The following is a 25,260-nucleotide window of genomic DNA, read 5'->3' as shown; positions in this document are numbered from 1 at the left end:
ATATTCTGTATTTCTACATTTCTAGAATGCAAACTCTTCAAGGGCAAGTACTAACCCCAGCACCTAGCACACTGCCTTGACTGAATAGACCTACTGCCAACTATTTATCTGTTCATCTAGTAGAAACTTGACAAATAATTACAAGCACATAAGCAATTCAATAATTTGTATAATAATTTTTTTCAATATATTTATTTACTGAAGGCAATAAGGCTTAACTGAGTTACCTATAATCACATAGTAAGTGTTTGAAGTCATATTTGAATTCACTGTGCTACCTACCTGCTCAGAATCTCTTTTGGTCTGAATAACCTAAATGACTGTTTTCAATGACACAGCTAGAATCTGTTTGTGATACAAACTGTTGAATTTGTCCTTAAAAAAAAACCTCCTTTAATTAACTTAATGTGCAGGAAGATGGTGAAGTACATAAGCATGCTGAGCCTGGAGTTGAGACTTAGTTTCCTGATTTTAAATCTGGCCTCAGACACTAGCTGCGTTTCTGGGCAAGTCACTTAAGTCTTTTACTCGGCCAAGAAAACTGCAAATAGTCACAAAGAGTCAGATACTAAAATAACTCAACAACAATCACTTGACTCTTCCTTTTTATGTACGCATAACAACTCAATTTAGTAAAAGTCCTGAAAATAATCTCAAATGATTCCTCCGAATTCCCAAATGGTGTATCTTTTTTTTTTTTTTTTTTTTTAAAGTGTGACACAAAATCTGGCCTCAGACATTTAATACTTCCAGGTATGACCCTGGACAAATCACTTAATCCCAGTTGCCTCAGCAAAAAAAAATAGATAGATAAAAATGAAAGTGGGGCACAATGGGGCAGCGAGGTGATGCAATGAATAGAGCTGAAGTCTCCTGAAGTCAAGAGGACCTCAGTTCAAATCGGATCTCAGATACTTCTTAGCTATGTGACCCTGGCCAAGTCACTTAATCTCAGTTGCCTCAGCAAAAAAAAAAAAAAAGTGTGACACAAGAACATCTGTAAAATGTGTTGAAAATGCTGTGTGGGGTTCTATATTTTCATAGTAAACTAAAACTAAATAAAAGTCTGTAATATAAACAATGGCAACTGACTGGACATCAGAATCTAGAATGGCCTCTAATTTGAGAACTTGGATAATTCAAAGGTTGGTGAAATCCTTGACAGATAAGAATGTAATGGATAAATATAAATTTCATTCCTCTTTAAATGCCAATAGCTAAAAAAAAGTAAAAAATAAAAAAAGAAGCATGTTAACAAAACCAAGAGGGGTATAAGACCATTATAATTTCTTCTTTTAGAATTTCTTACTTCAGTGGCCTGTCTCCAAACATTACTCCATTAAAAGCAAGAGCTCTTGGTACAGAATTCTGATCTGCAAATTCCACAAAAGCAAATCGAGTTGGCTGAGTTTCATCACCTGCCATACGAACAAACTTTACTTCTCCAACTTGTTTAAAAAATTCAAGTAGCTGATCAGCTGTGGTTGTCTAAAAAGACACAAATAAATCATAATAAATCTTTGATCTAAAGGAAAAAAATTCAGATAAGACATCAATAGCAATTAAGGGACAAAAAAGGAGTTATAGTTACTACTACTCAGTTTATTCTTTAATGTCCTACCTGGGAATTCAAGTTTCCAACATAAACAGTCCTCCTAATTTCATCAATTTTGGAAGGATCCACATTTCCCATAAGAGGTGGCTGTGGTATCTCTCCAAGAGTTGCAAGGTTAGGATCTAGTGCCGCTGCTGGTATAGCTCCCAAGCTGCTTAGTGAAACACTAAGCTGTTTACCAAAAAAAAAAAAAAAAAAAAAAAAAAAAAAAAGAAAGAAAGAAAGAAAAAGAAAGGGGGGGGAGAGAAATAATTTTATTATTAAATGTCAGTTAACAAGCATTTTTAAAGTACTCACTATGTGTCAGGCATTTTGCTTAATGCTTAGGATAAAAAGAAAAGTTTTTGTCTTCAAATTGCTCATATTCTGAGGGGATTATGTGCAAATAACACAAATAAAAAATGTATGTAGTATAAATGGAAGGTAAACTCAAATAGATGACAAATAGTAGTAAGAATCAGAAAATTCTTTCTGATCAAGGTGGGATGAATCTAAAAGAAGTCAGAGAAACTAAGACATTAGAGGTAAGGGAGGAGAATGGTGAAAGCACAAGGAATATACAAAGAGTTCTGTGAGGACTGTTAAGCAGATAGATCTTAGTCAAAAATAATATGTCATTGAACTTGTTCACAGCATATTAGTGGTTTCTAAAAGGTGAAATTTCTACTATTTATGACTTTTCTCATTACTAACAATTTATAAGGACTTTTTAAAAACCTATCAACCAGCAATTACTTATAAAAATGCCTACAATATGCACCAGACAGTATGTTAGGTATTGGGGATACAAGAACAAGGAATGACACTGTCCCTATGCAAAAAACATATTCTAATGGAGAAAAACAAATACATTATGAAAATATATGAAGCATAAAATAGTTGTTATAAGGTTGTTTAGTGGGGAGAACACTATCAGGTGGAGTCAAGGCAAGTTTAATTAGAATAGGGGTGTGAGAATCCATCAGGCAAAAGGAGGAAGAACATATTTAGGCCATATGGTACAAGAAAGTACAAAGGTACAAAGTACAAGGCACATAGCATACAGAGAGAACAGAAAAAAGACCAATAGGCTATCAAATTGAGCATACCCATTGATTAAGCAGATCATAAAAAAAGGAAAAGGAACCATATAGGCAAAAATGTTTGTGTGGAAGCCCTTTTTTATTATTATTAAAGCTTTTTATTTTCAAAATATATGCATGGCTAATTTTTTAACATTGACCCTTGCAAAATTTTGAGTTCCAATTTTCCCCTCCTGCCCCTCCGAAATGGCAAGTAATCCAATATATAGATAAAACATGGTAAAAATGTTAAATCCAATCTATGTATACATATTTATACAATTATCTTGCTACACAAGAAAAATCAGATCAAAAAGGAAAGAAAATGATTCAGAAAACAAGAGGAGAAAATGTTGAAAAATTATCTATGCATATGTTTTGAAAATAAAAAACTTTAATCATTAAAAAAAAGAAAGTAATGGAATAAATATTATTATCCTATAAGAAACAATAAGCAGGATGATTTCAGAAAGGCCTGAAGAGACTTGCATGAACTGATGCTAAATGAAGTAGAACCAAGAGAACATTGTACATAGCAACTGCAAGATTGTTATGATCAACTGTGACAAGACTTGGCTCTTTTTAACAATTCAGGCCAATTCTAATAGACTTGTAATGGAGAGAGCCATCTGCATTCAGACAGAGAACTTTGGGGACTGAATGTGGATCACAACATAGTATTTTCACCTTTTTTGTTGTTGTTTGCTTGGGGTTTTTTCCTCTCTCATTTTTCCCCTTTTTGATCTGATTTTTCTTATGCAGCATGATAAACATGGAAATATGTTTAGAAGAACTGCATCTGTTTAACCTATATTGGATTACTTGCTTTCTGTGGCTGGGATGGGGAGGAAAAATCTTCCAAATACAAGGTTTTGCAGGGGTGAATGTTGGAAAATATCTTTGCATGTATTTTGAAAATAAAAAGCTATTATTAAAAATTAAAAAGAAAAAAGGCCAGTTTAGCAGGAATGCAGAGTGCAAGAGCAGGATGAATGTCCAATGAAGCTGGAAAATTACTTTGGAAACAGGATGCATATGGTTTGAAAAACCAAAAGAGGAGTTGATATTTAATCCTAGAAGCAAAAAGGAAGCCAATGGAGTTGATGGAATAAGGAAGTAATATGTTTAGATCTACATTTTAGGAAAATCTCTTGGACAGCTATATACAGAATGAACGGGAAGAAATTTAGGACCAGGAAACCAATTAAGAGCCTGCTTAAATCAAAAGGTAGTAAGAAACTTAACTGAACTAGGAGAGAACAGCAGCATGAAAACCAGAGAGAAAAGAATACCTAGGAGAAGAGAATGATCGGCATTGTCAAAGGCCATTAGCTCTGACAATTACAAGGTCATTGGTAATTTGGAAGAGAACAGTTCTAGTCAAGTGATGAGAATGAAAGCTAGACTGAAAAAGGCTAAGGAATGAGTTAGAGGAAAGAAAATAAGACAGTGAGTACAGACAACTTTTTCAGCATTAGGCTGGGAAAGGAAGGAAAACTATATAGAACAATAGCTTGAGGATGGTTGGATATAGGGAAGATTTTTTAAGAAATGGAAAAGACAAGCATATTTGACTAGAGAAGCAAACAGCTAACAGAGATGAATACTGAAAGAGGGACAGCTTAGGCTGCAATTTGCTGGAAAAGACAGGCAGGCCTGGGATAAAGTATACAAAAAAGGATTTTCCTTGGCAAAGATAAAAGCCATTTTTCTGTCAGAGACTGGGGGTTATCTAATATGAGTCAAATGTGACTTGAATTCAAAGTGATCTTTAAGAATTGGGAAGTTGGGGAAAAGATATGAGTTATAAAGGACTTCTTTATAGCCAATATGAATTATACTTCAACCCTTACTTTAAGATACCTAACAAGAAGCAATCAGCATCTCTTTAAAGATTTTCAATATGAGGGAGCCTACTTCTAAAGGCAATAGACCCCACTTTTATAAAGCTCAATTTAACTTTTCTTAACACAAAAGCCTAAACTGCTCCCTTTACTTTTTCTACCCATTATTTCTGATTCTATGAGAACATACAGAACAAGTATAATTTCACCTTTATAAATAAGAGTCCTTCAAATACTTGGAAAACAGCCACCACATTCTCAGGTATTCTCCAGACCAAACATTCCAAATTCAAAATTCAGATTTAACAGGTATCTCAGAGGTCATTTTTTCCACTCCCCTTATTTTATAAATTTAGGCTGAGTGAACTGCCATGGTTCCAGAACAGATAAGACAGAATTTGAACCCAGGTCCTCTGAATCCAGAGTCAAGGTTCTTTCCATTGTACTATGCTGTCTTCCTTAATTTCTTCAACTAATCCTCATATGATATATATAAGGTCTTTTGCTATCCTTCTCTGGATCGTCTCTGATTTATTAATATCCATCAGTCCTGAACCTTTTTCTTTGGTTATCACACTTGGTAACCACAAATACAGAGGCATAAGAACCACTTGTAAAAAGTGTAGGTCACATGTCCAAAGGCAGGGGAAATCTACCCAGATTCCTTGGGAAATCAAAACGAGTATGTATACCTGGGAACCAAATATGCAAACACTTTGCTCTTTTAAAAACCAGAAGGTGAAGGGTAAAGGGAATAAGCAAAGACAAAAAAGAAATTACAACTTTTCCCCCCAAGTTAATTAAATGAACAAAAACTCTACTCATCTACATAGAATCATAAATTATTTCATTCTGTAGTCGAGATTTTTTGGGGAAAACTATCCTTAAACTATGGAGTTTTTAACCATTTCCAACTTGGGGAGGGGAGGGGGGAAAGGAGGGTGGTTTAAATAAATTGAAACAGCTTCCAGTTAACTGGTTCAGAGAAAAAGGGGAGAGGAGAAGATGAAAAGTAGAGATTCTATTTAGCTGAAAAATTCAATCAACCAGAATTATCATTCCACACTATAAAAAATAAGTTATTATAATTTAAAAGTTTCATAAATTGTAACTTGACTTTCCAATAAATGAACATTTAAAGACATTTTCAATACTATTTCAATCCCAATTTTTTGAAATTATGATTTGTGATTCTATATAGCATCCCAGATGCTTTGTGGGAGTAACAAAACTATGATTTATTATATGTTTGATTTGTATACCTATTTTACATATCTACATACCTGGGGTTACATAAAAATTTCAAGCAAAAAGAGGTCATAAGTGGAAAAAATCTAAGAAGCCCTGATTGAGATGTTTCAATAATAGATAACGCTGAGAGTATCCTGCTCAGGTATTAAGAAAGAACAAGAAAATTTCAATAACAAAATTTACTGGTTGTTTATCTTTCAAATCTATATTAAAAAAAAAAAAAGTTCTACTGAAAGTCAATTTTTCTAATGTCAGTCTCAGTTGTTTACAAATTTGAATAATTAAATCATTTAAAAATACTTCAACTCAAAATTCTAAAATAATTAATATTACTTACTGTAGTCAAGGGATTTGGAGTTGGTATAGGAAGCAACCCTGCACCAGGCATTAGACTTGTCATAGTTGGAGCAGGAGCCAATAAAGAAAGGGCTTTGGATTCTTCTGGAATTTTACCTGGAGAGGCAAGTTTCACACATTACAGAGAGCAGAAACACCACGTAAACTTTAGTCTATGATTTTACAATTACCCTTGCACTTAAAAAATAATAATAATAAATGAATCTATCTATCAGATCCTTAGAAAGAAATAAATAAGAACTTAAGTCTTTCCTTTACCCTGCTCTACTAGGAAAAATAAAAGTGATCAAAACTTCAAAGACTAGCAATCTCATTAATGGAATATTATTTTAAAAACTGAATAATGTAGACAATTATTTAACACTTTGAGCTATGGGTCACCTGTACTGGAAACTTAATGTTCATGAACCAAACGATATCAAGCATGGACGCTTTCCCAGGACGGTGTTTTCGCGGTGATCGAAAGTTGTGTTACACATGACAACCGTTCGTGTTGGCTGCATCACTAATAGCACACAGAACATCAGATACAGAAAAGAAGAACATTTTTTAAAGTTTAATCCCCAGAAATGGCAAATAACCAAATTAGTAAAAAAATAAAAAATAAATAAAAAATAAAAAATAAATAAGAAAAAAAAGAAAGAGAAAGAGAAAAAAGGAAAAAATAAGGAAAAAAGGAAAAAAAAAAAAGAAAAAGAAAACAGAAAAAAAAAAAAAAAAAAAAAAAACAAATGTGCGAATTGAAATCTGTTCCTAAACCAATGCCCCTTTCCTATTATTTAAACTACTTCTTTGTGATGCAAACACCAATGATGCCCAAATAGATTCCATGTTTATTTCAAGGGGGGGAAGAAGGGAGTGTTCTATAAGTATTAAATTTCAAAGAAGGATAAGAATATACTCAAACATTTAATTAACTCAAACATGACTTCTGTGACATGTTAAATGTCTCAGAGAATTAATTTCTAGATGTTCCCCTTGAATAATTTTAGTAAAAAATTATGTTAGTGGAGCAATTAGAAAAGAAAATATATCTGGCCTTCAAGAAATCCCTTAATGCTTATATTTTAAATCTCATTTAAATTATACTTGCTTGAAAAGGGACAATTAATAATCATTGTGTGTGTCTTGCTACAAATAGTCCCAACAACTATTGTCAATAAGAGGAGTAACAATTAACTAATTTCCTACATATTCAGAGGGGAAGAAAAAATAAATTCAATGACTTGATTTCAAAATTCCAAACGTCCTTTTAATCCAACATCCAGAAAATGTCTAAAACCAATCACAATTTAAGGACAATGAGCTACTTATCTAATTCAATGTTGTTCATTTTAATAAATATTATTGCTAACCTAAAAATTATTTCATTTTAAAAATCTGTATCTCAGATTTAAAATTTTATAAATATTTTAAAGATACTATTCATACATATTCATATACTATTCGTGCACCTATTCATGTGTGGCATAGTGGGACTTGTACTTAACTCCATTATAGGCTTCTAATTGGGAGACTTTTAATTCACAAAAAAAAAAATCCCAGAGTGAAATATAACTGGTGTAGCCAATTTTCAAAAGCACCATGCTGGGTTTTAATAGGAATGAACCTATTCAAAATAATCAAATGAACAAGGAAAATCTGAGTAACATCAGAATCTAGATACTTTCTCTAACCTCTGTTGGGATTCAAAATGGAAAGTTTAAACAAACAAAAAAAAAAAAAACAGTTTGCCTAGTTATAGGTATTGAACAAAAGTTAATAGTTTATTAGACTCAGATTTGTTGTTAACAGCCAAATCCTCAATGAAGTATTAGTTTCCCAAATTTTGAAACAAATTATGCTACTTAGTTTGACTACCATAACAAAAACTATACCTAATACTACATTATTTGAGTACAAGCTCATACACATGCAGTTTTAACATGCCAAAACTAAAATGTAAGGTGGTCTGACAACTTCAATTATTTAGCCTATGTTTATTAGCTATTAATGTTAGCAAATTTATCTATGTAGCCACACTCCTTCTGTAGCATCTAACTATGGATTATTTATTTTATAAAAGAGATAGCATGATTTTTAAGTCTTGAAATCTGAACAGCTCCTGAATCTTCATCCTTGAATTCAGAACATATTATCACTGCTATGATAATCATATACAAAAACAATTTGTAATTCCTTTGTTGTCCATTTAGTGCCTCAAGATGACACTCATTTAATAAGATATCCTATAGAAGAAAGTATGCTCAAGCTATTGGGGGAGTTGGGGGGGGAAAGGGGGCGCAGAAGGAATACAGGGGTAGGAGAGAACACTTCAGCACATCAAATCAGTCAATCAGTCAATCAGTGAAGTTTCAGAAAATTTTCATTTATACTTTGCTGTCTCTGAGCAAATAAATGAAAATGCACGAAAACCAAATTATATTCTTGGAAGTATTTTTCTCATTCTGTCACTGATGATACTTGAAAATGTTAAGCTTCATTGCTTAATTATTAAGAAATAGTCCTATTAAATTTATCCTCAAAATTCTTAGGTATAAGTGCTTAAGTGTGTAAGAGTGCAATGTAAATGATATCTCTCTTAATCTATATTTATTAAAGACAACAGTTAGGAAAAGCAATATATACTCTTCTCTTACTATGCCTCAGAATCTGTTTACCCAAACTAAAACACTGCAGATATGAAGAATTTTCAACAAACAACCACACACACACACACACACACACACACACACACACACACTCCCTCCCCAATTCCCCCCCAAATTTAAAAGCTTTCCCCCTCAAGAAGCATTCCCCAAGTAGACAGCTGAAAGTCTTCCTAGTTAAAGAAAATAAGAATTTATCCTGTAATGGTTAATTATCAAAAGTGAAGATCTCTTCACCCCAGCTTTTATATATAATATATATGTGCTATATTATAAAATGCTTCATATTATAAAAAATGAGTTGCTATTATATCCTTGATGATTCTGATATGCCTAAAATTTCAAGAAAACAAAAGCAGAAACTATAAATAAGCTTTTTTCTAAAAGATGATGTTAGTCTTAGAAAGCAGTCTGAAAAAGTTTCACTGAGATTAGAAAGTATTCAAAAGTATATTTACTGTATTAGTACTGTTTTAGTACAGAGCTTACTAAAACAGTTTATAAATGCCAATTAAAATCTAAGCTAAGTATCACAGCACTAAAACTTAAGTTTTTGACACAAAATTTGGCCTTAATTCTAAATTATAAGTTGAAAACTTGCAAATATACTATCTTCCTTTCATATACAACTTTGAAACAAAATGTTATGAAATCTTAATGGAATACCATTTACAAAGAACTGGAATATCAGTTCACAAGTTAAAGTGAGAGATTTAACAAAACAAAAACAAAAACAAAAAGGGACAAAATAAAGAAAAAGAAATCAAATTAAAGTAAAACAATAAAAAACAGAGACAGGGCGTCCATCTTCAGCGGGTCAGACTCCGATCTCATTTCCCCCATGAAGGTTTCACTTGACGGCAGGTTTAGTGGCATGGCAAACAATGCCTAACTCAGGCAAGTGTAAACAGGTCTGCCTTGGCCAGTCTAGTCATCTAATAATGCACAAATATCACATAGAGAAAACATACAAAACCAAATTAATAGTCAAAATCCATCTACCAGAAAATGTGGACATAAAGTTATGATTGATGGTTATGTGGCATCTTTATGTTTCAACCTTTTCTTTTTCTAAGTGTAACATTTAAAGAGAAATCTGGGGAGGTACGCAAGGAGGAAAAAAAAAATCACATTTGGACAGAGTAATGAAGCTATATTTTTAAATGGCATTTTTTGACTAGTAATAACTAATGGTTAATATGTAATGTTACACATCGAATATTATTTTCACAACTGAGATTCCTCCCATATAATGCACCAAATACAGTAAAACAACAGGCTAAAATTAACAGAAAAACACTTTCTATAAATTTCTACTAGGGTTCTCTCTTTTCTGTTACAATGTTATTTCTAAAGTATGCAAAAACAAATGCTGGCAATATTGACTTTGTTTAATGATGTCCAGAATCTCCCATTTTACAAAATTCAATTAAAATTCTTTCCTTTTGATTTATTCTGAAGTAACATGCTATTTTTAGCACAATCATAAGTTATTAGTCAGTGTGCACTGTAAAATCTGATACATGATGTACTGTAAACTTCTATATGGTCTGCATGTAAACCATTCTCTTGCTATATTAAATCTTTAATTACTTTTTGAAATAAAAAGTGTATCTAATTATTTTCTAATATTTCAACTATCCATGGGAAGGTTTATTACCTTTTAAGAATTCATACTTACTTGTAACTAAAATACAATTTAAAAATGTTGGTTTTATATCACATACTATGAAAGCTTCTATCTCAAAATTGTAAAATATATTTACATAATTACAATTTGACTTTTAGTCTTTATTGAATATCACCCCCAAAAAAGGAATTAAGACAACTCAAAGTTAAAGTTGCCCAAGTATTAAGTTAAAAGCTTTCCAGGGAAGAAATATACAATGTACCAAAAGTAACACTGATAATACAATAGGTAAAATGTTCTCCTTTGATTCAGCAGTAAATTAACATAAGACCCTCTGCTACCAATGGTACAGTCTTTCAAGTGCAGCTGTGCTTCTGGACATTTAATCTTAGTTGCTTGTTGGTCAAATTCCAATGAGAGATGTCTTCTATGGGAATTCTTCTCCATGAAGTTCCTACTTGGTATGGCGTATTTGTTACCTCACTCCCAGCCTTGCAGAAGCAAAAAATTATCATCCTTTCCCCAAGTATTATAAGCTGAATACCCTCACTGATCAAACTATAAGAAATAGTACACAAATAATTAATTGTATTCCTTTCTTTGTGGAGAACACGCATTTTTAAAACTCATTTGAAAAAAAAAAATCCAGAATGTTCTATTCTGGGACATCAACAACACCAGAACTGTCCTCACTGAATTGGACTTTTAATGTTAATAATGTCCCAAAATAATACATCCTGAATTGTACACAAAAATCTGAAGTGTAATCTAATCTGTATTTTAAGAATAACTTTCTTTTTAAAGTCAACTTTATTAATATGAACCTGCTAATGAAAGTATTCATTAACTATCTCAGGAATTTAATTTAAAATTTTCAATCATTCCTAGATGTTAGAAGGCAAAATCTTCCAGCAAAGGAATTATTTTAAAGTGATAGGTATAGTTTTTAATACAAATACTAATTGCTTAATCCTGAAGTTCTCGTGTATTCAACAGCATGGACTATTATAAATGACTTGAAGAGACTAAATATGCTATTACTTAAAAAAATCAATACTGATAAATTATTTGTTCTTAAGAAAATGTAAGGCACTTAACCTTAATGAATAGTAACCTTAAGGCCTTTGGCCTCTTTCTGTTGAGATTTCTTAGAAAATATTTTTTAACTTCAAAAAAAGCCTGTGAAAGTAAAAAATAAATTTGTTTTATATAAAATCAGTATAATAATGTGAAATTAAGATCAATAATTTAATGAAATTAATTTTATTTTTATCATTAACACAAACACCATTATTTAGATAACCCCAAATTGGCAAACTGTGCCCACTCTGTTTTGTTTCAATGGAAAAAAATATTAGAACTAGATGTTCAGGAGGACAAAATCCCAACCACTGAGGTGTTTAAATAAATGATAACCCTTATTAAGATCATAATCCTTTTAGAATATACTCTGTAATTTGTATTCGTCACAAAAAATTTTAATATTTAGATGTATGGCTAAAAACAAGATAAATCAATGATTTAAGCATGTATTTTACTACTAAAATGAAAACTTTTTTTTTTCCATTTCCAAATTTATTTTTTGCTTTTAAAACACACAAAACAGAGTACCAGCTACTTGCCAATTTCTGGGAAAACTAAAGGCCATCAAACAAAAAGGACAGACTGACATTACAGAAAAACATCTAAAATACCAACCTTCTGCACAGGGTACAACTATCAGAGCTCTGTCAATAAAAACCGTGTTAGTTAGATGCTGGGCCACACCAACACTCGATGGGTCACGAAACTTAACATAACATACTTTGGAGGAAAAAGCAAGAGGTGCGTTGCTGCAAGATAAAAAGAAAAACAATCAGTCTTATAAACTTATTTAAATCTTTCATTGTTTCTCCTTTTAAAAAGGAAAATTATAAAATCTTACATGATAAATCACTGAAATTTTTATCCACTTAAGGTAAATTACTATAACATGCTTGACCAAACTGTGGATTTGCAGGCAGTTCAACACATCCACTTATTTTAATATATTAAATCAGATCAACTAATTAGTCTGCAATGGACACAGCCCGGCGCTTTGCCTGAATGATGTTTGAAAGCAAGTATTTGATCTAGAGATAGTGAAGATAGGTAGTTAAACCTGTATGGTCTTACAATGACACTAAGTCTCTCCAGTGCAAGCTAAACCAGAATAAAATATAAATGGGAAATATCTAACAAAATAAATTTTTAAAAATTTTTAAAATTAAATTAATGTGCCACTTGAAGGTACCCTTAAGATGAGAAGTCCCCTTTTCTGTCGGAGTTTGACACAACTGCTATAAACTACTAATAATTCCAAAATCAATCTCCTCCCCCTGACATTCAGATGCCAAGTATTTTTTAACCATACTGTTTCAGTCCTCTTCTCTCTATTCATAAAGCCACCTCTTTAGTTTAGACTTCATTAATTCTCTCCTAATAACCTCCAAAAGATACTCCTATATGTGCTCTCCACGATTGCTTAAGGTAATTAGAACACATATGTATCCGCATCACTTCTTTGCTCAAAAATGTCTACTAGCTATCCATGCCTATGAAATAAAACAGAAAAGCTGCCATCTGGCCTTTTAAGGGTCTCCACCTATAATCTTGCTCTACACCTTTATTTTGTGATTCTTTATGAACTTTACATTCTATCCAAACTGGTCTATTAGCTATTACTCCAACAACATTCCATTACCATACCACTGTCCTAATTCTCTGATAGTTCCTAATCTCCTTAAAGGCCTGAAACCTTCCCAGAGTATAAATATGCTTTAATACTCATTCCCTCCTCCCCCCAAACATGCAAATACTTAGAATGTAAGGTGGATAAAACCAAGCAGGGTTTTCATTTTTATCTTTTTAATCATAGCACTCAACAAAGTAATTGGCATATCACAGACACTAAAGGCCTCAAAAAGTGATCAAAGGAAATCAGGGGGTTATCTTAGATAAATCTTGGATACCTTCTAAAGCCTAATCTGCTACATTGTCTAATAAGCAAGGTGGCCACAGATCCAAGAGGACAGGAAGGAATTCTATTACCCTGTCACCTGATAAGGGGTAATTCCAACCACATAGATGTGGTATGTGTGAGCAACAGTTTCATATTATCTATATTACCATATTATCACTTGACTAAATAAATATAGTCACCATCCACAATTTGGTGACAATTTTTTAAAGTATGTATACATATGAAGTTTAGAAATTCTTATTACAACATACTTTTATCCAAAGAAAACATACTGCAAGCCCCATGGATCAACATAATTATTAATAAATTACTATTATAAATATCATTTTAGAGGTTAAGACTTTTCAGATCATTTAATACAACATATAACAAAGCCATTTAGAAATTTTGAAGGAAAAAAACATTGACTCTCAAGCCTTTTAGTAGTAAGTGCTATTATGTTGATGAAGGTCAAAATATATGTTAAATATTTAAAAAGAAAGTATGTTATATGGAATGGTTCAATGGAAGAGGCTACCTGGAGGACCATGACGTAAGAAACAAAACTTACTGTTGTTTAACTTAGTGTATATAAATAAATAAAACAAACCTAAATTATTTTTTAAACCAACAATTACTTAATTACTATAGCTAGTAAGGCTAACTTGGCAAAATAATTGTCTCATAACAGAGGAATAAAATTGGCCCGAAATGTAATTGAGAAATGATCAACAAAATAAAAAAATTCAACAATGTTCATTTGTGGTTTTCTAAGTCAATACACAGACAGCAGTGATACATTTTGATTTAACACCACAGCCCTACAACAATCTTATCTCTGTCCCATTCTACCCAACCTCCAATCAACTCCAATCAATCCTATCCTAGGATACTTATCCCCTAAGATTCCACCTTAGTATTATCCATTATTATCTTGCTCTTTTCTCTCTTCTCCTAATCCAACAAATGGTCCAGGCATCTATTCTTGACTTTGGTCCTACATAACAAAATAGTCATGATGCCTTTGCATCAGTACTTCTTTACTATAAAGCCTTTTAATGAAGTATTAAAAATAAAATGGTAATGCCAATCCAAGTGTTCTGAGAAAAAAAAATTGAAACCCCAAAAGCTTACAACAGAACATCAGGGATATAAACTTATATATTACAACTACATACAGTGAAAATTACTGGTTTAATATGAGAATTGGTTTGGAGAGTGCTTTGCCATTCTATGAATTAAGGTATGTTACATAATATTTATGTCCTATTGTTTTAAAGAATTATTAGGTAAAAGTATACATTAAAGTATTTGAAATTTTCAAAGAATATAAATCTAACTTTTAACATTCGGAATTTTTTAAAGTACCAACAATGGACCAAAAAATTATATGAGCAGATCGACATTTTTTTAAAAATCAGTCTACAGAAAGTCTCCCAAGTGTATCTGACATGTTTAAAATATTTATTCTTATTATAATCTAAAGGGACTATCATTTAACTATATTTCATACAAGAAGGAATACTACAACTTCTTTTAAAGTTAACTTTTTCCCCCCTTCAATCTTTTCTTTTTTACTTAAAGCTTCTTATCTTTAAAATCTATACATGGTCATTTTCAACATTCACCCCTACAAAACCCTGTTAATTGTTTTCCCTCTCTTTCCCTCACCCCTCCCATAGTCAACAGATGATCCAATATATGTTAACCTTAAATCTTAAATAGCATTTTGCAACAATTTGTTTCAAAAAAAGTACTTTGGGTTCCCCAGAAAAAAAATGTTAAAATTGATTTTTTTAATCTAGAAATTTCATTCAATAAAGAGATTTAAGCTAAGAAACAAACAAATTAGTGCAGAAACTACAAAAAGATATAAATAACAGCAATTAAGAAATGAAAAATAACTAATTCTCTTGGAACTTAAATTAAGAAATTATCCAGAATTGCTGAAAAGTGATCTGTGAAAATCAGTGAATTTTTCAAGGGAGTTCAATTTTGGATAACAACCAAAATTTTCAAAAGAATCAAAAATTTACTTTAGAAGCTTAACAGCTAAAACCATAGAATCATCTCAGTGAATATCAACATCAACTTCTAAGAACTATGAAAAAATTTATTTTAAAAAAATGTTAAAAAGTTTTTTCCCCACACTTAGACTAACAACAATTTAATAAAGAACTCAATGCAATACTAGTTTCACTTCTTGTGGTACCTGAACAATAAAAAAAAGCCAGGAGGTAAAAACAAATGCAACTCAGCTGTTGAGTTTTTAATATTTTTTTTGTAAGATTCAATATGTTATGAAAATTATTTTTTAAAAATAAAAATAAGAGTATCCTATTCACTAAGACCTGGGATTTTTTAAAAAGGCCAATTAAAATAAAAATAGAAGCTTAGAAATTCCTTTAAAATTAAAAAAGGAAAAAAACACTAAACACCTGAATCTCAATCCATATTATGAAAAAAATCTGGATCTTTTCATTACTGAAAGAAAAACCTTTTTTCTTTCAAAGATACGTACCATAATTTTCAACTTTATTAATAAAATGTATTTCTAAATTCAGAACCATTGTTCTGTCGAGTCATGAATAATGAGAAAATATAGTTTATTAATGTTCTAAAATAGAGGCTCTAAGATCCGCAATATAATATTTGGAGTGTCATGATGAAAATATCCATTCCAACAGGAAAAACTCTAATTTACCCAAAACAACAACAATTATAACAGCTAGATGTTATAGTCATTTTAAAAAGTCTGGCTTGTACAGTTTAAGAATGGAAAACATTGAAGCATATCTCTTTTCAAAGAAAATGAAAAAAAAAAGTACAATTTGTACAAAATATTTCAAATCTTGTAAAATGACCCAACCATTCTAGTGAATTTGCAATTATACCTAGAGAGTTGTAAAACTTATGTGTACTTTATGAATCAGCAATATTACTATTTATATTCCAAAAACATCCCTAAAAAGGGGAAAGGACCTATTTGCACAAAAAATATTTATAGCTTTTCTTTTAATAGTGACTAAGAATTGGAAATTGAAGTGATACTCTTCAATTGGGGAACAGCTAAACAATCTGTGGTTTACGATTGTAATGGAATATCATTGTGCTTTATGAAATGACAATGATTTGTGGAAAAAACCTATAAAGACTTAAAAGAACTGATTCACAGTATATACTACAAGAACACTGTATACAATACCAATATTGTTTAAGAAAAACTGTGAATGACTTTAGCTAGTCTCAGCAATACAGTGATGCGAAAATCCCAAACGACTAGTAATGCATACTATCTGTCACCAGTGAAAGAATTGACATTCTTTGAATACATACTGAAACATGCTATTTTCACTTTTTTCTTTTTATTTGAATCTTCTTGTAAAAATGACTAACATGGAAATGTTTTATATGAAAAAAAAAACCTTATGATTTATTTATACTGATTAATTTTCATTTATACTTATTTTTAATGAGGGAGAATTTCAGCTTTTACTTCCATGAGCTAATGTTATTTCTATTCATTCATTATATTTTTACAGAAGATATTTTTAATAGAAAGATTTTTGCTGAAATGTGCCCATTATCTCGTTTGGTGTGAAACCATAAACACAAAATGAATGATTTAATATTTACATTAAGAGAGCTTTATTACTAGATACCTATGTTTTTTTTTAATCTCACACACATATACACATCTAATTTAATTCAAATATACACCAAATGCCTTCTATACTTAGAATACCATGTATTCTAATATGTGAATATTAGTTTGTAAATTTTATGTGTTATATATTTCTATGTATCTAGACAGCTGGGCCTGTCAAGAAGAGTTAAATTCAAATTCATTCACTGACTATCTAATGGACCCTTAAGCAAGTCACTTAACCAGTTTGCCTGTTTCTTCCACTATAAAACTGAGATGCTAATAATAACCTCTATACCACAGGGTTGTTTTAAGGACCAAATGAATCAGTACTTGTAAAAGTTTTTAACATAGTACTTATTCCCTTTTCATTCCCTTCCCCCAAAAGGAGGCTAAGGAACCCAAACATTAAAAAATCATACAAGTTACCTCAAGGAGCTTTTAAATCAAACAGAGACATAAATATACAGATAATTATAACATGTTATGAATTAAGCATATAAAAGAAACAGGTGATGACAGTAATGAGGGTTTTCTAACAGTTAATTCATGTACTAGATGGTTATTGATTTTCATGCAAATAATTCATAGGCAGGGGGCCTAAATGGTTTCTATCTTACTGTAGAAGTAAATATGGAACTTTTACTATCAATACATACTATAGGGAATATCAAATTACTTTTGTGTAAGAAAAAAAAAAAAACTAAGAACCTGTTGAGATTATCTTGCAATACAACTACAGCATAGTAATATGTAGTATATAGTCTATTTAAAAGCAAATTTTTCTATATATAAGCTTTTTCTAATTGTGTTATAATGGAAAGCCAGTGAGCTTTCAGGTCAACTTCTTCCTTCACATTGTCCATTCTGTACAATTCTATAGTGTAAGAAGTACATTAGTGGGGCAGAGAGAACCAGCCTTAAAGTCAGGAAGACCCGAGTTCAAATTTGGTCTCAGACACTTAACACAGCTTAGCTGTGTGACTCTAGGTAAGTCACTTAACCCCAATTGCCTCAGCAAAAAAAAAAAAAAAAAAAAAACTACATTAATGAAGAATGTTATATGTAAATATGAAGTATTAGCACAAAAGCATCAGACAATTTTTTGTTAATACTGAAGTGTATAAAAGATGAAAGAGTAAGCATGAAACATTCAAGGATGAAAGGATTAATTTTAGCTGGAAGAATCAAGAAAAACAACACAAGCTGTGACATTTGAATTGTCTTGAAGGATTTCAATTGCTAAAAGTATGGTAGGAATTAATTTCAAATGATAGCTTATATAAATACTAAGGTACAAAAGAGAATACAAAATGAAGAAATCACTAGTAAGATAGTCTGGCTAAGACACAGTGTAAATTTGTATTATTATTTAAGTAGGGGTGTACCTTTCTTAACTATGTATTCTTAAAAAGATTACTTTGGCAATAATGTTAAGATGGCTAAGAAAAAAATTACAAAAACTTCAGCTTGACATTTAAAGCCTATCACAATAGGACTTCTACCTTTCCTTCAAGTATTATTCAATATTTCAAGCACTCAGGATTCTATTCAAACTGACTTGCTAATTATTCCTCAACACATGAAGTTCCAATTTCTACTTCTGTGCTTTTGCACACATCTCCAATGTACTCCTTATAATTTCCATTCTTGCAGAATCCCTAATGGCCTTTCAAACACAATTCAAATGCTAACTCCAGTAGAAACTTATCAAGAAAAGCAGTTATGATGAATTTCAATAATGGCTTCACCACTTACTCCCTGAAAGAATTCCTTCACTTCCTTTCTAAGGTCCTTTCCAATTCTACATTTTCCCGTCTGTAATTTCCATCACCACCAGGAATGTAAATACAAAGGGATAATAAGTTACTTTGTGTACTTATCTATGTTCGTATATTTCTCCCATGTCCTTGATGACAAGGATTGTTTCTTTTTCTTTTGGTCTATATAGAGTTATTGTTGGGAGCATAATGTCTTGATTTGGAGAGGAAAGGACAAAATGGAAATATGCACATGAGTTGCAAGTCTACTACTACAATCCATCCTCTTTAAAAAAAAAAAAAAAAAAAAAAAATCTTGGGTTTTACCCTTCCCCCATTTCCTGGCAGCTACTAAGCGTGAAAATTATATCTCCTTCCACAAAGATAAGGGATACAGACGCAGCCAAAATTCACAGGGAAATTAAGTAATTAGCCCAGGGTCACAAAGAGAGATAATGGGATTTAAATGTGGGTCTTCAAGATTTTTAAGCACAATCCACTTTTAAAATATTTAGGTAAAAATAATTGATTGAGCCAATCTTATGTAGGATCTAAGAGACTCTCAAAATGCCTTTATTACAAAATTATATGTTAATAGGCATCATATGCTTATTTTTTCAATGGGGAAAAGAGGCAATGATGGGAGGAGCAGAATTTAGAACTCAAAAAAATTTTTTTACATGTTAAAAATAAATAAATGAACTTCTTGGGGAAAGGGGATAATATGTTTAAGCAATTAGTAGCAATTAATAGTTGTTTTGTAATAGCGAAAATCAAAAACTGAAAAGAACATGCCTACAGACGAATAAATTGTTTTTTGTTTATTTACTTTCCACCTTTTTTATAGACATACGGAATGTCTTGCTGGATAGAAGAAAGGTTTATATAGAAATTAAGTGTTTTGGTTTAAAGAAAAAAAAAAAGGCACGGCTTTGAGTGAAATATAGCATTCAACGACCAGAAAATTTTTAAGTTTCCTGTTAACAATCAATCATACCCTAATCTCATTTCTGAGGATACAGAATGAGGAATTTAGAGTCTGGAAATTCCATGAGTGCCAAAACTCAAAATAGGTTTCCGGGGAAATGGCAAGGGGCGGCTAAAGACTAAGGGCCCGGGTCACAGGACCTGGAAGAAGCCTCACTCCTGACTCCACCCGGCGCTGGACCGAGGGCATCTGGCGGATTAACTCAAGGCAGAGGAGAAGCAACCAGGCCCAGGTTACCTCCCAAGCCTCCGACGGCTTCAACCCCGTGCTTCGGACCTCCGCGGGAAAGCTAATCCCAGGCTTTCGCTATGAGGGCCCGGTTTAGGCCCATCCGCGGCCATTTTAGATTCAGGCAAAAAACATACACACACACACACACACACACACACAAAAACACCCCCCATCCCCGATCGGGAAGGAACACAAGCTTAAGGACAAAGCCCTTCTTCTGACACTATTGACAAATGTCTCTAGTCCGACCAACATCGCAACACCCACAATTCCGCTACCACGCTTCAACTCGGGTGAGTACAAGGTAGGAAACGGGAAAGGGAGGGGGAATCCGCCGACGGACAGGGGTCCCGGTGCCCTAATCCAACATGGCGGCGTCAGCAGCCCAGAGATCACGTGGGCCGACGCGCGCCCCAGACCCCCCCATCCCGCGGTCTCTATGGCGCCCGCGCCCCGCGCCCCTCCCCCAGCAGAGCCAGGCACTTACTCCGGGGGGTAGAGCCGCAGCTCTTCGATTTCTCCCAGGAAGGTGAACAAGGTCCGCATCTGCTCGCTGGTCACCGCCGACGACAAGTTAGTCACCTGAATCACAGCCGTGTTGGTCAGGCCGAAGCCCAGGCCCAAGGTGAAACCGCCGCCGCTATTCATCCCGATCCCGGTGCTCGTCTTCTTCCCGCAGCCCCAACGTCTACTACGCCGCGTCGTCGCCGCCGACGAGAGCCGAGGAAGAGCGGAGAGGAGGCGCGGCAGTGAGCGCGCTCCCGACCGCGGAGTGGCGGCGCCGGGCAGGTCTAGCCACCCTGCTCACAACTCCCCTGCTCCTCCGGGCTGCGCGCGCCCTGGGCTCGCCGCCCCCTCCGCGCGTGCGGAAGCGTCGCCCCGGCAACCCGGCCTAGGCGGGGTGGGGGGCTCACCTGGGGCGCACCTCCCCCGCGAACCGCGTGAGCCGAAGAAGTGCGTCACGGCCGTGTGCTCTCACCCTCCTACACTGGAGAGGAGGGGAGGGGGGGTTGAAGCAGGGTATTTAATGCAAATAGACCAAACCCCAGGAGTGCCGTTGAAGTGGGCTGGGGTTTTGCCCCGGCTTTATTTTTACTGGCAGATTCTGATCAAATATATAATCACCGTGTATTTTAAGCCACTCCCAGTGACAGGCGCCTGAGTTGGAGCTGGGGATACAAAGAAGGGAAAGAGACCCTGCCCTCAAAGAGTTTACATTCTATTGATGGGGGAGGGGAGAGGTCGACATGTACACACATATATCATACAAGTGTAATATAAAATTGGGAAAGGACATTAATAGCTGGGGGATTCGGAAAGTTAGATTAGAGTTCTGAACCTGAGCCCTGTGAATTTAATTTTTAAAATATATTAATATATATATATATGTTATATATTGAATATGCTATAATTCTACACATTTTAAATTATACAATATAAACTTTCCCGCGACTTCCTACACATACACCTTTACTCCTTTCCGCGAACAGGACATCATCTCCCAGCTGCGCGATTTTTTTTTTTTCCACCGGCAGTCTCCCATGCTGGAGATGCCCTTTTCATCTTGGCCTCCTGGCTTCCTGGGCTTCCTTGTCAGTCCCAGATAAAATCAATCAGGCATTGCCTTTCTTTGTAACCTCAAGAGAAAGGGTTTGTTGTTCAGTTCCTTCTGACTTTCGATGAGCCCATTTGTAGTTTTCTCGTCAAAGATACTGGAGTGGCTTGCCATTTCCTTTTTTCAGCTCATTTGACAGATGAGGAAATTGAGGCTGAGAGAGGCTCCGGGTCACATAGATAATAAATACCTGCCACTCTGATTCTCTTCGATTAGCCACCTATTAATACATCCTCAGCCAAGGCCTATTTGGTCTTTGTTGAGCCCAGATGGAAGTAAATAGTAATCTTTTCTACTAGGACCAAAAACCCTGAGGTTCTTCCACTCCCAGATTTATTTAATTAGTTGTTTTGACTAGGTGAAAGAAAAGTTTCTTTGCCTCAGTCGCCAACCAGCCCTAATCACTAAGAGTGTGGATTCTGTCAAACTGACAACCTTAGCTTTAAAAAGCCAAAATCTCTCATTTATTTCATCCAGGGCCAACTCCAGTTGTCCTGATCCAGATCTGGCCATTGGATCTATAAGTTCGGGAGGACAAAGTGAGACTGGTGACCTTGCACAGTTCCCCCTCATTTAAAAACAATTCAGTTGTCTATCATGGCATCAGCTCCCTAATGCCATGGTTTTTTTCAAGAACAAAGAACAACAAATATCTGCCTGACTCCGAGTCCAATACTATCTAGTATTCACTTAGGAGCCTGGAGTATTAAGAGGTGGAGATGAGGGCAGAGTGCATTCCAAGCCAAGGGGGAAAAAATCCACCAGTGCCTTTGTGAGGAAAAACCAGGGCAAGTGGAAGGAAGGTAAGGCTGATGGTGGTGTGGAATAGACCTTAAGAATAGACAAAGGAGGGACAGCTAGGTGGGGAAGTGGCTAGAGCACCAGCCCTGAAGTCAGGAGGACCTGAATTCAAATGTGGCCTCAGACATGTAATACTTCACACTTCCTGTGTGACCCTGGGCAAGTCACGTAATCCCAATTGCCTCAGGAAAAAAAAAAAAAAAGGAAAAAAAAAGAATTGGCAAAGAAGCACAGATGGGAAGGTACCAGCTTTAAATGAGGAAAAGAGGAAACTTTTTTTTTCTCCATAAGGATGCCTATTCTCAGGTCCCCAAATTCATCTTATGAGTTGTATAGACTTCTGTTTGCTTGTTTAGCAATCTTGCCACTGTAACTATGGACATATTTTTGAAATCCAAAGTGCTTAAAAATGAATTTTTAAAAAATGATCTATGTTTACATTCTGGGCACTAACCAATTCTTATCAAATAACATTTAAAACAGCCATATTCATAGGGTACAAAGTGGGATCAAATACAAGAAAAATTAAAGTGACCGATTTTTTTCTAGGACTTCACTAAATAAGACACTATAACTCAAACATCTTGTCTGCTAGAATGGTACAGGAAGGAAGGTAAAAGATGTTTCAAATGATACTCCCTTAGGAATGTTGTTTTTGGCTGCAATGCTTGATTCCAAGTTCTCAGCTTCAGATTCCACAGATAATTTGTAACAATCTGTTAGCATTCATGCATACAGTTCCTGGAGCAAGCAGAGTAAAAAAGTGCCCATGAGCAAATACAAAAGAGAAAAAACAAAGGATAAGAAATATTAAAAGGACTAATGAACATGGGGGATGGGATTGGAGTGATTCTGCTTTGCCTACAGGAGCCTTTCTTTCCATTTCTTCTTTCCTGCTATCCTGGCACAATTGCAACTGACATTTTGAAGTGAAGGAAACTCATTTGTCCAGTCTTAAAGGAAGAAATGTATGTACCTGGCCAGGCAAGAAGAATAAATGGGATGTGGCAATCACCCATTAGTGAAGCCAATGTTTAAGAAGATGTAGGGCAATCTTGAAATTGATCCAACTGGATAAAAAAATACTCTTTTAGCCCCTCTTGACTAGAGTTAATGGGGCTACCCTTCTGGAGCTTTTGTTCTGCCTGCCATTATGAAGTACATGCAAGAATTGAACAGTTCTAAGACTGGGAAAGCACATTCAGTGCGCTAGTAATCATTTGGATTAAAGCTCTGGTGAGTTGTTGATTGAAATAAAGTAGATACAAGGCAAAAAGGGGCTTTTTTTTTTTTTTTTTAAACCAAGCTATATGGTGGGCTGAGTCATGCTTTTTGATTGCATATTCCAAACCGGTCATCTGGACCAAAGCTTCTTAAATTATAGATCAACCCTATATGGGGTCAAGTAACTGAATGTGGAGTTGTAAATAATTTGTTAACAATAAAAACAAATATTTCACCAAGATTTAATTCTTTATGTAAATATAAGCAAGTACATCTATCTCAATAGTATACAAATTTGCGATAGCCTTTAATAAATGATCAAATTGTATGTATACCAAAGAATTGTTTTAAAATAAATTTCTTTATAATTTATTATCAGTAAATGTTTGATTTGTATACCCCTTTTACATATCTGTATATCTGGGCTCAAGAGTAGAAGTTTAAGAAGCACTGCTCTAGGCTAATTAAGAGCATCCACATTAGTCACAGAATGGAAGAAGCCAAGGGTAATGAGCTTTTCTTTCTGATACTGATTGCCTACCTCCAGAATAACCTCTGGCGTTAGACGGTATGAATAACAGGTGATGCTGAGTGACTTCCTTCCATTCACTCAAGTTCCTCCTGACTCATACTGAATAAGAAAGACCAAATACTCACGTGTCCCAACAGTCTCTACCAGTCATATTCCAACTGTCCCTTCTGTTAATTCAGACTTACCTCTTCACTGACATCTTTACTTTCAAACATAGGTATGTATGTTGATAAAGATTAATGTCTGACCTAATCCATCTCTAATTCTTCCTACTATGAGTCTGTGACTCTAAGTAAGAAAAAAAAAGAGCCACAGACAGTATTTTAAAGAAAAAAGGAAAGAAGTATTTAGATTATAAAAACATTCTCTACTTAATTCAAAAAGACTATATATGAACAAATCTTTGAAAGAACATAAGTAGAAGGGAGAGTATATGGCAAATTTAAATGGCCATTTTTTTTTCCACCTGAAGTTTTTAAGAAGCCATTAAGTAGCAGCTGCTATAGAAAAATTTAGCAAATATGGGAGTCTGTCTTTAAGACAGCTCAACAACATACAAAAATCTTAACTACCAAACAGATGAGAGCAATTTTCATGTTATAACAGAATTCTTCACTATACTGTTGGATTCCTTTAAATACTAAGCTTTTCATGTGTAGATAAAATGACATTTATTTGCAAATCACTTCTGTACAGCAATATGTAATTATATTTACATTTTAATGATATAGCAGAACCAGGAGAACAATTTACATGATGACCACAATAAATAAAGGAAAGCAGCTATAAAAAAAAGACTACTATTCAATATAATGACCAGCCATGACTTCAAAAGACAAAGAATGGAGCATGTTATCTACCTTCTGCCATAAAAAAAGGACTAGCAATGTAGTACTGAATGAAGCATATATTTTCAGACATAACTAATTTCCTCTTCTTGACTGATTATATTCTTTTTAAGATGGGACAGCTGAGACAGTGGGTAGTGATAGAGATGCAAAAAGAAAGAAAGAAAAAGCCATCAATAAAACATTTTAAATACATAGAAGAAAATTAAAATGTTCAAAAGGGATCCCA

The 25,260-nt window shown here is 33.9% G+C and overlaps 1 protein-coding gene across 5 annotated transcripts in view; it reads right to left on the bottom strand.

Annotated features, from left to right (window-relative positions):
- SREK1 (splicing regulatory glutamic acid and lysine rich protein 1) overlaps positions 1-20,771 on the bottom strand; it is a 45,873-nt gene extending 25,102 nt beyond the window's left edge. Inside the window, exons 1-5 of one of the 5 annotated variants that reach the window (XR_007952745.1) lie at positions 20,499-20,771; positions 12,105-12,238; positions 6,109-6,224; positions 1,622-1,786; positions 1,310-1,488 (exon numbers count right to left, since the gene is read on the bottom strand). Coding sequence is in view for 4 of the 5 variants with exons in the window: in XM_051991490.1 (XP_051847450.1) it covers positions 1,310-1,488; positions 1,622-1,786; positions 6,109-6,224; positions 12,105-12,238; positions 20,499-20,659 (755 nt within the window). In the remaining variant the exon portion in view is untranslated. Of the gene's footprint in view, positions 1-1,309; positions 1,489-1,621; positions 1,787-6,108; positions 6,225-6,509; positions 6,694-12,104; positions 12,239-20,498 lie in introns of those variants that run through there. The other 4 variants (XM_051991490.1, XM_051991475.1, XM_051991483.1 and 1 more) reach the window with 4 other exon arrangements.
- Positions 20,772-25,260: the final 4,489 nt, after the last annotated feature.

Source organism: Antechinus flavipes, chromosome 1, assembly GCF_016432865.1.
Source record: "Antechinus flavipes isolate AdamAnt ecotype Samford, QLD, Australia chromosome 1, AdamAnt_v2, whole genome shotgun sequence".
NCBI lineage: Eukaryota > Metazoa > Chordata > Mammalia > Dasyuromorphia > Dasyuridae > Antechinus > Antechinus flavipes.
This window is presented reverse-complemented; position numbering and strand designations above follow the sequence as displayed.